General features: G+C 44.5%; 1 protein-coding gene across 1 annotated transcript in view; it reads right to left on the bottom strand.

Annotated features, from left to right (window-relative positions):
• Positions 1-10954: 10954 nt before the first annotated feature.
• cog6 (component of oligomeric golgi complex 6) overlaps positions 10955-14187 on the bottom strand; it is a 116310-nt gene continuing 113077 nt past the window's right edge. Inside the window, exon 19 of the mRNA XM_043692125.2 lies at positions 10955-11996. Coding sequence (XP_043548060.2) covers positions 11849-11996 — 148 coding nt within the window. The 3' untranslated portion in view covers positions 10955-11848. The remainder of the gene's footprint in view (positions 11997-14187) is intronic.

Here is a 14187-nt window from a genome sequence, read left to right as displayed (position 1 = left end):
CCACATGGAGCCTGGCCAAATCCTTGTATATGATCATACAAAGTTAAGTAAAGCATAAGATAAAGTGATAGTGTATATCGTTAGTTCATAGTATAATCATATTAATTGCATTCAATAAATATTATTGTTCATAAAAGACGACTCGACGCGCAGTTCTTTGCTCGGAGTAAGGGTTTAAACATACTGTGTGGCAGAGAAATCATAGGATCATACAATCTCTTATAGTATGGAAGCTGGCCTTTCACCCACATGCCAAAGAGCATCCCCCCAAGACTCACTCCCCAACCCTATCCCTGTAACCTCACATTTCCCATGGTTTATCCACCTAGTTTGCACATCCCTGGATACCATGGGGCAATTTGGCATGGCCAATCCACATAACCTGCACATCTTTGGACTGTGGGAGGAAATTGAATTGAATTTGTTGTCACGTGTACCAAGGTACAGTGAAAAGCTTTGTCTTGCGAGCAATACAGGCAGATCACATAGTTAAGTAGCAACCTGAAAGAAACACAAACAGATACAGGGAGAATGTGCAAACTCCACACAGACATTCACCCAAGGGTAGACCAGGGAACATTATTCCAAACAAAGGATTTTGGAAATCCGAAACTCTTTGCCCATGAAGATTGGATCAAAAGATGAATTATTCCTCATTGATATTCAGCAAGGATGTCAGAACTCTCTGCTTAAAAGAAAATAAAGGCCATAGGAAATATGAAGAGGAGTAAGCCGTTCAGCCAATTGAGTGTCAGCATTTCTTGCATCCATTTTTGTGTGTTTTCCAATAACTCTTGTTCCCCTCCTGATGAAAAATCTAACACAACTTTAAATATAAACTAGAACTTTACCACCATTGCTTTCTGCGGCAAGGAATTCCAAAGACTTAACCCTCGTCATTTGTATAAATGTCTTGGATGTGAGCATAAGAGTAGGTTTGCAGATGACACCAAAATTGTAGGTGTAGTGGACAGCGAAGAAGGTTACCTCAGACTACAATGGGATCTTGATCAGGTGGGCCAATAGGTTGAGGAGTGGCAGATGGAGTTTAATTTAGATAAATGCGAGGTGCTGCATTTTGGGAAAGCAAATCTTAACAGGACTTTTACACTTAATGGTAAGGTTCAAGGGAGAGTTTTTGAACAAGAGACCTGGAGTGCAGGTTCATAGCTCCTTGAAAGTAGAGTTGCAGGTAAATAGGATAGTGAAGAAACTGTTTGGTATGCTTTTCTTTAGTGGTCAGAGTATTGAGCTGGGAGGTCATGTTGCGGCTGTATAGGACATTGGTTAGGCCACTGTTGGAATATTGCGTGCAATTTTGGTCTCCTTCCTATCGGAAGGATGTTGTGAAACTTGAAAGGGTTCAGAAAAGATTTACAAGAATGTTGCCAAAGTTGGAGGATTTGAGCTATAGGGAGAGGTTGAGCAGGCTGGGGCTGTTTCCCTATAGCGTCAGAGGCTGAAGGGTGACCTTATAGAGGTTTATAAAATCATGAGGGGCATGGATAGGATAAATAGACAAGGTCTTTTCCCTTGGATGGGGGAGTCCAGCACTAGAGGGCATAAGTTCAGGGTGAGAGGGGAAAGATATAAAGGAGACCTAAGGGGCAACTTTTACATGCAGAGGGTGGCGTGTGTATGGAATGAGCTGCCAAGGAAGTGGTGGAGGCTAGCACAATTGCAACATTTAAAAGGCAACTGGACGGGTATATGAATAGGAAGCGTTTGGAGGGATATGGGCCGGGTGCTGGCAGGTGGGACTAGATTGGGTTGGCATCGACGAGCTGGACCAAAGGGTCTGTTTCCGTGCTGTATATCTCTGACTCTATGATTTTAAATATTGATACTGAGATCAATAGACCTCATGAGGAAAGATGTGACAGAAACCAAAGTTAAGGTACAGATCAGCAATGATTCAATGTATTTTTGGTACAGGTTTGCAAGTTGACTGACCTCCTGCCCTTTCTATGTAGCTGTGGTACAGTGCACTGTACTGTATCCTTTGAAGTTTTTACAGAGGAATGATGAATTCATATTTTGGGTGCAAACATTTAGCAGAATAGAATTTACTAGTGAGTATGCATGAACATCATGGGTTTCCACCTATTCTTGGCAACAAAACAAATTAATTCAACTATCAAAACTTGACCTTTTCCTAATTTTCTTAAGATTGAGTTTTTGTTTTGGGAGGATTCAAGAAAATGTGCCTCATACATGCATGCCTTGTGAGGTTAGGTTCTAACCTTTTGTTAAAATATATTTACATAATCCCCAGAGCGTTCATGAACTTAGAAAGTAATCATTGCTTCTTTCCATTATGAAGTACCCCCTGATATATTAAAGAGTCATAACTTGCTATTGTTTTATTAATGTGGTTGAAAATTATATTTTCATCAAGAATAAGCATTCTTCACTTGTGAGTAAGCTGATTTAAACTTAAAAGATAAAACTTACACTGAACCATTTAATGGATTTGTAGACATACACTAGTCAGTTGTTTGGCAAATTAAATACTATTTTTGATATGAATAATATTTTAAAACATGCATATCACCTTGATACAATTGAAAGAGGGCGCAGTTACAACACTTGCATCTATCAGACAATATGAAAAATTACCAAAGTATGTTCTATGTAAAAAGAGTGATGGAAGGTGTCATCAACAGTGCTATCAATCAGTACCTGCTCAGCAATAAATGCTCAGTGACGCCCAGTTTGGCTTCTGCCAGAGCCACTCAGCTCCTGGCCTCATTACAGCCTTGGTTGAAACATGGACAAAAGAGCCAAATTCCAGAGGGGAGGTGAGAGTGACTGCCCTTGACAATACAGCCACATTTGAATGAGTGTGGCATCAAGGAACAATAGTAAAACTGGAATCAATGGGATTCAGGGCAACTTTTCTGCTAGTTGGATACATACCTGGCATAAAGGAGAATGTTTGTGGCTGATAGATGTCAGTCATCTCTGCTCCAGGACATCTCTGCAGGAGTTCTTCAGGGTAGTTCCTAGGCCCATCCATCTTCAGCTGTTTCATCAATGACCTTCTCTCCACCATAAGATCAGAAGTGGGGATATTCGTCAATGATTGCCCAATGCTCAGCACTATTCATGGATACTCTGATGCTGAAGAAGTCCATGTTCGATGTTCAAATGCCACACGATCTGGATAATATGCAGGCTTGGGTTGACAAGTAGCAAGTAACATTCATGCCATACAATTGCCATCTCCAACAAGAGAGGATCTAACCATCAGCCATTGATTTCAATGGCATTGAGTTATGGCAATGTCATTGCCATAACTGAATCTCCCACAATCAACATTGGAAGTTTACCATTGAACAGAAACTGAATTTGATGAGCCATACAGTGGCTACAAGAACTGGTTAGTGGCTAGGAATCCTGCAGTGAGTAACTCACCTCCTGGCTCCACAAAAGCAGTCCATCATCTCCAATCCACAATTCAGGAATGTAATGGAATAATCCCCACTTGCCTGGATGGATGCAGCTTCAGCAACATTCAAGAAGCTTAACACCATCCAGGACAAATGTTACATGCTTGACCTTCACCACATCCAAATAAAATCTCCTCCTTCTACCACCATCAGTCAGTTGCAGCAGTGTGTACTATCTACAGATGCACTGCAGAAATTCAAAGATCCTCAGCACCTTCCAAACCCACAAACGCTTGCATCTAGAAAGACAAGAACAGCAGATACATGGGAACACCACAGCAGCAAGGTCCCTTCTAAGCCAATCATCATCCTGATTTGAAAATACTTCACTGTTCCTTTAGTGTCGTTGGGTCAAAATCTTGTAATTCCATCCCTATTGGCACTATGGGTCCACCCAGAGCAAATGGGCTTCATTGGTTCAAGAAGGCAGCCCACCACCACTTTCTTTGGGGCAATCAGGGATGGACAGCAAATGCTGGCTGAGCCAGTAACACCTACATCCCATGAATCAATGTTAAAACAGGACCATCAGCAAAATCTTATGATTTTGACCAGTGTTATGACTTGGTCAATTTGATTCTTACACCAGCTCGAAGGATCCCCAACAGATTGACAGTCCTGAAGGCTAAATTGGGCCTATATTCTCTGGGGTTACAAAATATCATTGAAACATACAAGACCCTGAGGAGATTGACAGAGTATGGAATGAGAAGCTGCTTCAACCTCCTGGGGAATCCTGAATATAATAGTAAAGTGTCATATTATGGTATTTATCATTGATGACTAAGGCAAGCAACATCTTTTTTAATTAGAGGGCTGTTGATCTTTGAAATTGTCTCGCAGGTTGTGAATGCTGTATCGTTGAGCATATTCAAGATTGAGATCGATAGATTTTTAGGTCCCTCAAAGCACCCAGGGACAAGAGCAATGGCAGGAAAATGGACTGTAGAAGATCGACTGAGATCTTATTAAATGGTAGCATGCTGTGCAGGAATGGATAAATGATCCACCGTGGTCCTATTTTTCAAACTTTTAATATCTTTGAGGAAACCCCGAGGTCCCATGGAGTCAAGCAGAGAAAACTCCTGCTGTCTTATTTTCCCTCTTAGCTTACAATGAGAAACTTTTGGCACAGAGTTATCATCAATTCTGAGCACAAATGTTTACTAATAATCTCCTGCGTGAAACCCCCTCAAATGCCTTGTAAATATCCATGAAAAGACAGTATATTGATGCAAGTTGCCGATTTCCTTATGGCCAACTATACAACACCTGCATTTGTCTTTTGAGAGTCTACATTCCTCTCTAACATTCTACTTTCCATAAACAGTTATAACATTTTCTGTTGTACTTCTTTGAAATACATTGGAAACTGGGATGAACATTATCACCTGATCAGATTTCAGGTACTAAATTTCGACAACAGTATTTATATCATATAAAATAAAATATCACACACCACCAGATTATAGTCCAACAGGTTTATTTGGAACTACAACCCTTTCAGTCCGCTGCACCTTCGTCAGGTAGCCAATGGGGCCAGATATAGGACACAATTCTGAGGAAGGGTCACCGGACCAGAACCGTTACCTGATTTCTCTATACAGAAGATGCCAGACCTGCTGACCTTTTCCAGCAACTTCATTTTTTGTTTCTGATTTACAGCATCTGCAGTACTTCTCGTTTTCACCCACTTGGTAATTGTCTTGGAGGGTTAAATGGACCCAGTTACGCAAGAACTCTAGCTTCAACAGTCAGTTATGGCTCAGTCAGTAGGAATTGTTTGAGGGGCTGAAGATAATGAACTAAACTGAATGGCAATAGCTCTAAAGGCAACAAGAGCAAAACTGTTTTTACATCAGGGAATGGTTGGGATCTGAGTGTGATGAAGACAGTTGACTCAATCGGAAAGATGTTGTCAAACTTGAAAGGGTTCAGATTTAGATTAGATTAGATTTAGATTACTTACAGTGTGGAAACAGGCCCTTCGGCCCAACAAGTCCACACTGACCCACCAAAGAGCAACCCACCCAGACCCATTCCTCTATATTTACCCCTTCACCTAACACTACAGGCAATTGAGCATAGACAATTCACCTAACCTGCACATCTTTGGACTGTGGGAGGAAACCGGAGCACCCGGAGGAAACCCACGTAGACACGGGGAGAATGTGCAAACTCCACAGAGATGGTTGCCTGAGGTGGGAATTGGACCCGGGTCTCTAGCACTGTGAGACAGCAGCGCAAACCACTGTGTCACCGTGCTGCCCTAAAAAGATTTACAAGGATGTTGCCAGGGTTGGAGGATTTGAGCTATAGGGAGAGGCTGAACAGGCTGGGGCTGTTTTCCCTGGAATGTCGGAGGCTGAGGGGTGATCTTATAGAGGTTTACAAAATTATGAAGGGCACGGATAGGGTAAATAGGCAAAGTCTTTTCCCTGAGGTCGGGGAGTCCAGAACTAGAGGGTATAGGTTTAGGGTGAGAGGGGAAAGATATAAAAGAGACCTATGAGGCAACATTTTCACACAGAGGATGGTACGTGTATGGAATGAGCTGCCAGAGGATGTGGTGGAGGCTGGTACAATTGCAACAGTTAAGAGGCATTTGGATGGGTATATGAATAGGAAGGGTTTGGAGGGATATGGGCTGGGTGTTGGCAGGTGGGACTAGATTGGGATGGGATATCTGGTCGGCATGGACCGGTTGGACCGAAGGGTCTTTTTTTAGATTACATTACAGTGTGGAAACAGGCCCTTCGGACCAACAAGTCCACACCGACCCGCCGAAGCGCAACCCACCCATACCCCTAACCTAACACTATGGGCAATTTAGCGTGGCCAATTCACCAAACCTGCACATCTTTGGAATGTGGAAGGAAACCCACGCAGACACGTGGAGAACGTGCAAAATCCACACAGTCAGTCGCCTGAGGTGGGAATTGAAACCGGGTCTCTGGTGCTGTGAGGCAGCAGTGCTAACCACTATGCCACCGTGCCGCCCACATGTTTCCATGTGGTACATATCTATGACTCTATAAACTGGATCTGATGATTATGCAAACAGAAACAAATTGCGAGGCTATGGGGGAAAACGAGAGGGGGAGTGGGACAATCTGAATTGTTCTTGCAGACAACTGGCACGGACATGATGGATGGAATAGCGTTGAAACTTTATTGCTGGAACAGCACAGCAGGTCAGGCAGCATCCAGGGAACAGGAGATTCGATGTTTCGGGCACAGGCCCTTCTTCAGGAATGAGCAGAGAGTGTTCAGCAGGAGAAGATAAAAGGTAGGGAGGAGGGACTTGGAGGAGGGGCGTTGGAAATGTGATAGGTGGAAAGAGGTCAAGGTGAGGGTGATAGGTCGGAGTAGGATGGAGGCGGAGAGGTCAAGAAGAAGACTGCAGGTCAGGAAGGCGGTGCCGGGCTGGAGGGATTCGGCTGAGACAAGGTGGGGGGAGGGGGGATGAAGAAACTGGTGAAGTCCAAGTTCATCCCCTGTGGTTGGAGGGTTCCCAGTCGGAAGATAAGACGCTCCTCCTCTGACCGTCGCGTTGTTGTGGTTTGGCGGTGGATGAGTCCAATGACCTGCATATCCTCGGTGGCGTGGGAGGGGGAGTTGAAATGCTGTGCTACAGGGTGGTTGGGTTTGTTCATCCGGGTGGCCCAGAGGTGCTCTCTGAATCGCTCCGCAAGTAGACGGCCTGTCTCCCCAATATAGAGGAGGCCACACCGGCTGCAGCGGATGCAGTAGATGATGTGGGTGGAGGTGCAGGTGAATCTGTGGCGGATATGGAAGTTTCCTTTGGGGCCTTGGAGAGAAGTGAGGGGGGAGGTGTGGGCGCAAGTGTTGCACCTCCTGCGGTTGCAAGGGAAGGTGCCGGGAGTGGAGGTTGGGTCGGTGGGGGGTGTGGATCTGACAAGGGAGTCGCGGAGGGAGTGGTCTCTACGGAAAGCTGATAGGGGAGGGGTGGGAAATATATCCTTGGTGCTGGGGTCTGTTTGGAGGTGGCGGAAGTGACGGCGGATGATGCGCTGTACATGGAGATTGGTGGGGTGGTAGGTGAGGACCAGTGGGGTTCTGTCCTGGTGGCGGTTGGAGGGGCGGGGCTCAAGGGCGGAGGAGCGGGAAGTGGAGGAGATGCGGTGGAGGGCACCGTCGACCACGTCGGGGGGGAAATTGCAGTCCTTGAAGAAGGAGGCCATCTGTGTTGTACGTATTTTGAACTGGTCCTCCTGGGAGCAGATGCGGCGGAGACGAAGGAATAGCCTCCAATGCCATAAGCATTCTGGGATTTTAAATGTACAGTCCTTTAGGTGGTCATGGAACTACATTAATGTAGCTGTACTGAAGCTGGCTGCTGAGACTGAGGCAATAGAAATAAAGACAGCACATTTTAAAGGCTTAAAAAAGTAAAATTATAACTTAAAAATTCTAAACTGCCCATGAAAGTAGAAATCTCAGGTCAATAAAGACATTAGTGAAAATAGTATTAGGTTTTCTTTCAGTTTCTTTTTAAATACATTTTTCATAACATGGAAGTTAGCAGTCATAATTAACAGCTACTTTTGAGAACGCTTTTGAAGAACTATTTTTGATTTCCATCTCTCGCAAGCACGATTGCAGCAACACTGTTAATTACCACCTATGCAAATACTGATTTGAAGATGCTGGTGTTGGACTGGGGTGCACAAAGCGAAGAATCACACAACACAGGTTATCGTCCACCAGGTTTATTTGGAAGCACTAGCTTTCGGAGCACCGCTCCTTCATCAGGTGGTAGCTCGTGCTTCCAAATAAACCTGGTGGACGATAACCTGGTGTTGTGTGATTTTCAACTATGCAAATACTAGCATTTTGTCTGGATGAATCAGAAGGGTCAAATAGCTTTTCCATTTCTCTTTTATGTTTGCACTTTCCCAAACTGACCTTCTCCACAAATCTCACACTCATCGCCCATCACCAAACACACACACACACATACACACACCCCACCACCACCACCCTCCCCCCACTCCATTCCATCTTTTTCTTTCACTTTCTTGAAGAAAGTTCCTTAGTTCCAGGAGTTCAGATGGGGAGCAATTTATTAGGTGTGCCCAGAAGGCTTTTTTGAAACAGTTTGGCGATAGTCCAATGAGGGAAGGGGCCATAATTGACCGGGTATTGGGAGATGAGCCCAGCCAGGTGATCAAAGTTTCAACGGGGGAGCACTTGGGAATAGTGACAATTCTGTAAGTTTTTGGATGCTTATGGATAAGGACAAAAGCGGACCTTGAATGAAGGTGTTAGATTGGGGCAAGCCCAATTATAACTGAATTAGGCAAAAATTGGACAATTTGAATTGACAGCAGCTGTTTGAGGGTAAATCCACATCTGACCTGTGGGAGTATTTTAAAGACCAATTGATTTGAGTGCAGGACAGCCATGTTCCTGTGAAAATAAAGGATAGGAATGGCAGTATTCGGGAATTTGGAGGACAAGAGAAATTATCAGTTTAGTTAAAAAAAAAAGGAAACATACCTAAGTTTGAGGCAACTAAAAACAAAGTCCTTGAAGAATATAGTGAAAGTAGGAAGGAGCTCAAAAGGGGAGCTAGGAGGGTAAAGGGAACTGTGAAATGTCCTTGACCAGCAGGTTGAGGGAGAATCCCAAAATATTTTATACGTATATTAGGAGCAAGAAGTATTCTGGAAAAGAGTAGGCCCTTTCAAGGACAAAAGAGGGCTGTTATGTGTGAAGCCAAAGGAAATGGGTCAGATCCTTAATAAGTACTTTACATCAGTATTCACCAAAGAGAGAGACATTGAGAGATTCAAAGTTAGTGAAAGATGTGCGAGTAGGTTAACATAATGAAGGAGGAAGTGTGAGTTTGTTGAAATGTATTAAGGTAGACAAGTCCCCAGAGCCAGATGGGATCCATCGAGGATTCTGTGGGATCTATTCCAGGATTCTGCAGGAGATGAGGGTGTTCATAGCTGAGGCCTTAACAGATGTCTTTACACCCTCTTTGGCCGCAGGTGAGGCTCCAGAGGACTGGAGAATGGCCAATGTTGTTCCATTGTTTAAGAAGGGAAACAGAGATAATTCAGGTAATTTCAGGCCGGTAATCCTGATGTCAGTGGTGGGGAAGCTATTGGAGAAGATACTGAGAATCAGGATTTATTCATATTTGGAAGTAAATGGACTTGTTAGTGATAGGCAGTATGGGTTTGTGAGAAGAAGGTCATTTCTCACCAACTTGATTTGAGTTTATTGAGGAGGTGACAACAATGACTAATGAGGAAAGGGTGGTGGATGTTGTCTACATGGACTTTAGTAAGGCAATTGATAAGGTACCTCATGGCAGGCTGGTATGGAAGAAGCGTCGCATGGGATCTGGGGTGAGCTGGCTAGATGGATACAAAACAGGCTTGGTCATAGAAGATTGAGAATAGCAGTGCAAGGGTGCTTTCTGGAATGGAGATCAGTAACTAGTGGTGTTCCACAGGGACATTTGTTGTTTGTAATATACAAATAAATGATCTGGAGGAAAATGTAGATAGTCTGATTAGTAAGCTTGCAGACGACACCAAAACTGATGGTGTTGCTGATAAGTGAGGACAGTCAAAGGATGCAGAAGGTTATAGATAGATTGCAAATTTGGGCACAGAAACAGCAGATGGAGTTTAATCTGGACAAATGTGAGGTGACGCATTCTGGAAAATCAAATTATACAATAAGTGACAGAATCCTTAGGAGTATTGATGTACAGAGAGATCTGGGCATACAGGTCTACAGATCCTTCAGTGGCAGCACAGGTGGATAACTTGATCAAGAAGGCATACAACATGCTCGCCTTCATCAGCTGGGGTACTGAATATAAAAGTTGGCAAGTTAAATTACAGCTGTACAAAACTTTAGTAAAGCCACATTTGGAATTGTATGCAGTTCTGGTTGTCACACTACCAGAAGGACATCAATGCTTTGGACAGGATACAAAGAAGGTTTACCAGGATATTGCCTGGTCTGGAGGACTTTAGTTACAAGGAGAGGTTGGATAAACTCAGACTGCTTTCACTTGAAAGATGGAAGCTGAGGGGTGACCTGATAGAGATCGACAAACTTATGAGGGGCATAGATAGGGTGGACAGTCAGTGTTTTTTTTTCCCCCAGGGTGGAAAGATCAACTACAAGAGGACACAGGTTCAAGGTGAGAGGGGGAAAGTGTAGGTAAGAAGTGAGGGAACATTTTTCACACAGAGGATGGTGGGTGTCTGGAACACAATGCCATTGGAACTGGTGGAAGCAGGCATGTTAGCAACTTTTAAGGCATATCTTGATAAGCACATAAATGGGAGGCAAACAGAGGGATAGAAACCGCATATGGGCAACAAGTAGCGGGTCTAAATAAGGATTAGGAATTGGCGCATACCTGGTGGGCTGATGGCCCAGTTCCTGTGCTGTATTGCATTATTGTATAAGACAGTTAGAAATTAAGTTACAAATTTTGACATCCAAACTACAGTGTATGTAGTTTATTCTGAAATAATTCAATAATATAAACAAAATGTCCTTTAAACTAATGTGCGATGTTGTCGATAAACTTGATGAAAGAAATACCGAATTTATTTGCTTAATCAAAATTTTAAGGCAAAACATTTTGCATAAACTGTACCATCACCTAATGTATTTGATTTATTACAGACAAAATAATTATGTAATTTCAAACCTTGAACACAAACACCGAACTAACCTTTTGCTTCACATTTTTTGTCCCCTTTCTAACACAATTTTAAATAGAGCATTTATGAAGTGCGTATTATTTACAAACTGTCCAAATCATTTGCACATAAAGGATGACTTTTGTTTCTGGTGGAAAATGATGTTCTCTGCCGATTTCCTTGTGTTTACCATATTTGTTATACTGTACATGCAAATGAGTTTGCAAACAGCCATCCCTCCCCTTTTAATCAATGATGTCTCTTGTATTTCATTGAAATGTAAACAGCTCCCTATTCATATAAAACTGAATTGAACAGCGAGTACAGACTATACATTTAATAGTTTAGAGTTGAAAATATCACACTTGATATTACAGATACGAAAACTTCCATTCATACAGTATCTACATAATGGTAAGAAAATAGTGCATTCCATCTTTAGTATAAATTGCACCATTGCACAGTAATCAGAAAAACCTTCCCCTCCGAACACACATATTTTTGATAATCAGATCAAGATTAAATCCCTTGCCTCCTTGCCTATGAAACAAAGCTGGTTTTGTGACATTAATATTAGTTGGATACATTAAAGGAAATATGCTCACACTCTAAAGCGAAGCTTGACAGATTATCAAGGGAAAGCAAAACATGTGATGTGGAGACATTGGCATGAACTAGTCCTCTTGGAATTAGTTAGGATAGCAATGTCTGCACTTGCTGTGGAGATCGTTGCAGGATTGTTGCTGGTTCTTTGTACTCATTGGTTGGATTTATCACTGCTGTGTAGATGTTGCTGTAGGCACCACACACTAGTTCTGTGGATCGCTTGAAAATTTTTTCCCTGCAAATTAGAACAAAAATTGTCAAGAAAACATAAAAATATGAGCATGAATAAAGTACATGTTCGAGGAGAAAGTGAGATCTGCAGATGCTGGAGATCAGAGCTGAAAATGTGTTGCTGGAAAAGCGCAGCAGGTCAGACAGCATCCAGGGAACAGGAGAATCGACGTTTCGGGCATAAGCCCTTCTTCAGGAACTTTCCTCATTCCTGAAGAAGGGCTTATGCCCGAAACGTCGATTCTCCTGTTCCCTGGATGCGCTTTTCCAGCAACACATTTTCAGCTAAAGTACATGTTCAACTGGACCAGCAATTTTGCAATACTCTAATACCTTTGCTTTTGGAGGATTGATTTCAATAACTGAGCCGAAGTATAGTTCATGGGTAGAATCTGACAATTCTAAAGCCCATCCAAATCATTTCCCTATTGTTCACATTCAGATTTTAGTCTGGCGCACTGACCTCTACACCGCTGAAGCCAAACGCCAACTCGAGGACACCTCTTCCTACCGCCCTCTCGACCATGACCCCACCCCCATCACCAAACCATCATTTCCCAGACCATACAGAACCTCATCACCTCAGGAGATCTCCCACCCACAGCTTCCAACATCAGAGTCCGGGAACCCCGCACTGCCCGGTTCTATCTCCTTCCCAAAATCCACAAGCCTGACCACCCTGGCCGACCCATTGTCTCAACATGCTCCTATCCCACTGAACTCATTTCTAACTACCTCGACACTGTCCTATCCCCCCTAGTCCAGGAACTCCCCACATACGTTCGAGACACCACCCACGCCCTCCACCTCCTCCAAGACTTCCGTTTCCCCAGCCCCCAACGCCTCATCTTCACCATGGATATCCAATCCTTCTACACCTCCATCCGCCATGACAAGGGCCTCCAAGCCCTCCGTTTCTTCCTCTCCCGACGTCCCCAACAGTACCGTTCCACCGACACTCTCATTCGTTTGGCCGAACTGGTCCTCACCCGTAACAATTTCTCCTTTGAAACCTCCCACTTTCTCCAGACCAAAGGGGTAGCCATGGGCACCCGTATGGGCCCCAGCTATGCCTGTCTCTTTGTTGGCTACGTAGACCAGTCGATCTTCCGTAATTACACCGGAACCACTCCCCACCTCTTCCTCCGCTACATTGATGACTGCATTGGCGCCACCTCGTGCTCCCTCGAGCAGGTTGAGCAATTCATCAACTTCACCAACACCCTGACCTTAAATTTACCTGGACCATCTTTGACACCTCCCTCCCCTTCCTGGACCTCTCCATCTCCATTAATGACGACCGACTTGACACCGACATGTTTTACAAACCCACTGACCTCCACAGCTACCTGGATTACACCTCTTCCCACCCTACCTCCTGCAAAAATGCCATCCTGTATTCCCAATTCCTCCGCCTCCGCTGGATCTGCTCCCAGGAGGACCAGTTCCACCACAGAAAACAGCAGATGGCCTCCTTCTTTAGAGACTGCAATTTTCCTTCCCACGTGGTTAAAGATGCCCTCCAACGCATCTCGTCCACATCCCGCACCTCTGCCCTCAGACCCCACCCCTCCAACCGTAACAAGGACAGAATGCTCCTGGTGCTCACCTTCCACCCTACCAACCTTCGCATAAACCAAATCATCCACAGACATTTCCACCACCTCCAAACTGACCCCACCACCAGGGATATATTTCCCTCCCCACCCCTTTCCGCCCTCCGCAAAGACCATTCCCTCCGTGATTACCTGGTCAGGTCCATGCCCCCTCTACAACCCACCCTCCCATCCTGGCACCTTCCCCTGCCATCGCAGGAATTGCAACACCTGTGCCCACAACTCCATCCATGGCCCTAAAGGAGCCTTCCACATCCATCAAAGTTTTACCTGCACATCCACCAATATCATTTATTGTATCCGTTGCTCCCAATGCGGTCTCCTCTACATTGGGGAGACTGGACGCCTCCTAGCAGAGCGCTTTAGGGAACATCTCCGGGACACCCGCACCAATCAACCACACCGCCCCGTGGCCCAACATTTCAACTCCCCCTCCCACTCTGCCGAGGACATGGAGGTCCTAGGCCTCCTTCACCGCCGCTCCCTCACCACCCGATGCCTGGAGGAAGAACGCCTCATCTTCCGCCTCGGCATCAATGTGGACTTCAACAGTTTCCTCATTTTCTCCCCCCACCTCAT

Source organism: Chiloscyllium plagiosum, unplaced genomic scaffold (assembly GCF_037043375.1).
Source record: "Chiloscyllium plagiosum isolate Xiang-an unplaced genomic scaffold, Cpla_swu_hap1 HiC_scaffold_6, whole genome shotgun sequence".
Lineage (NCBI taxonomy): Eukaryota > Metazoa > Chordata > Chondrichthyes > Orectolobiformes > Hemiscylliidae > Chiloscyllium > Chiloscyllium plagiosum.
This window is presented reverse-complemented; position numbering and strand designations above follow the sequence as displayed.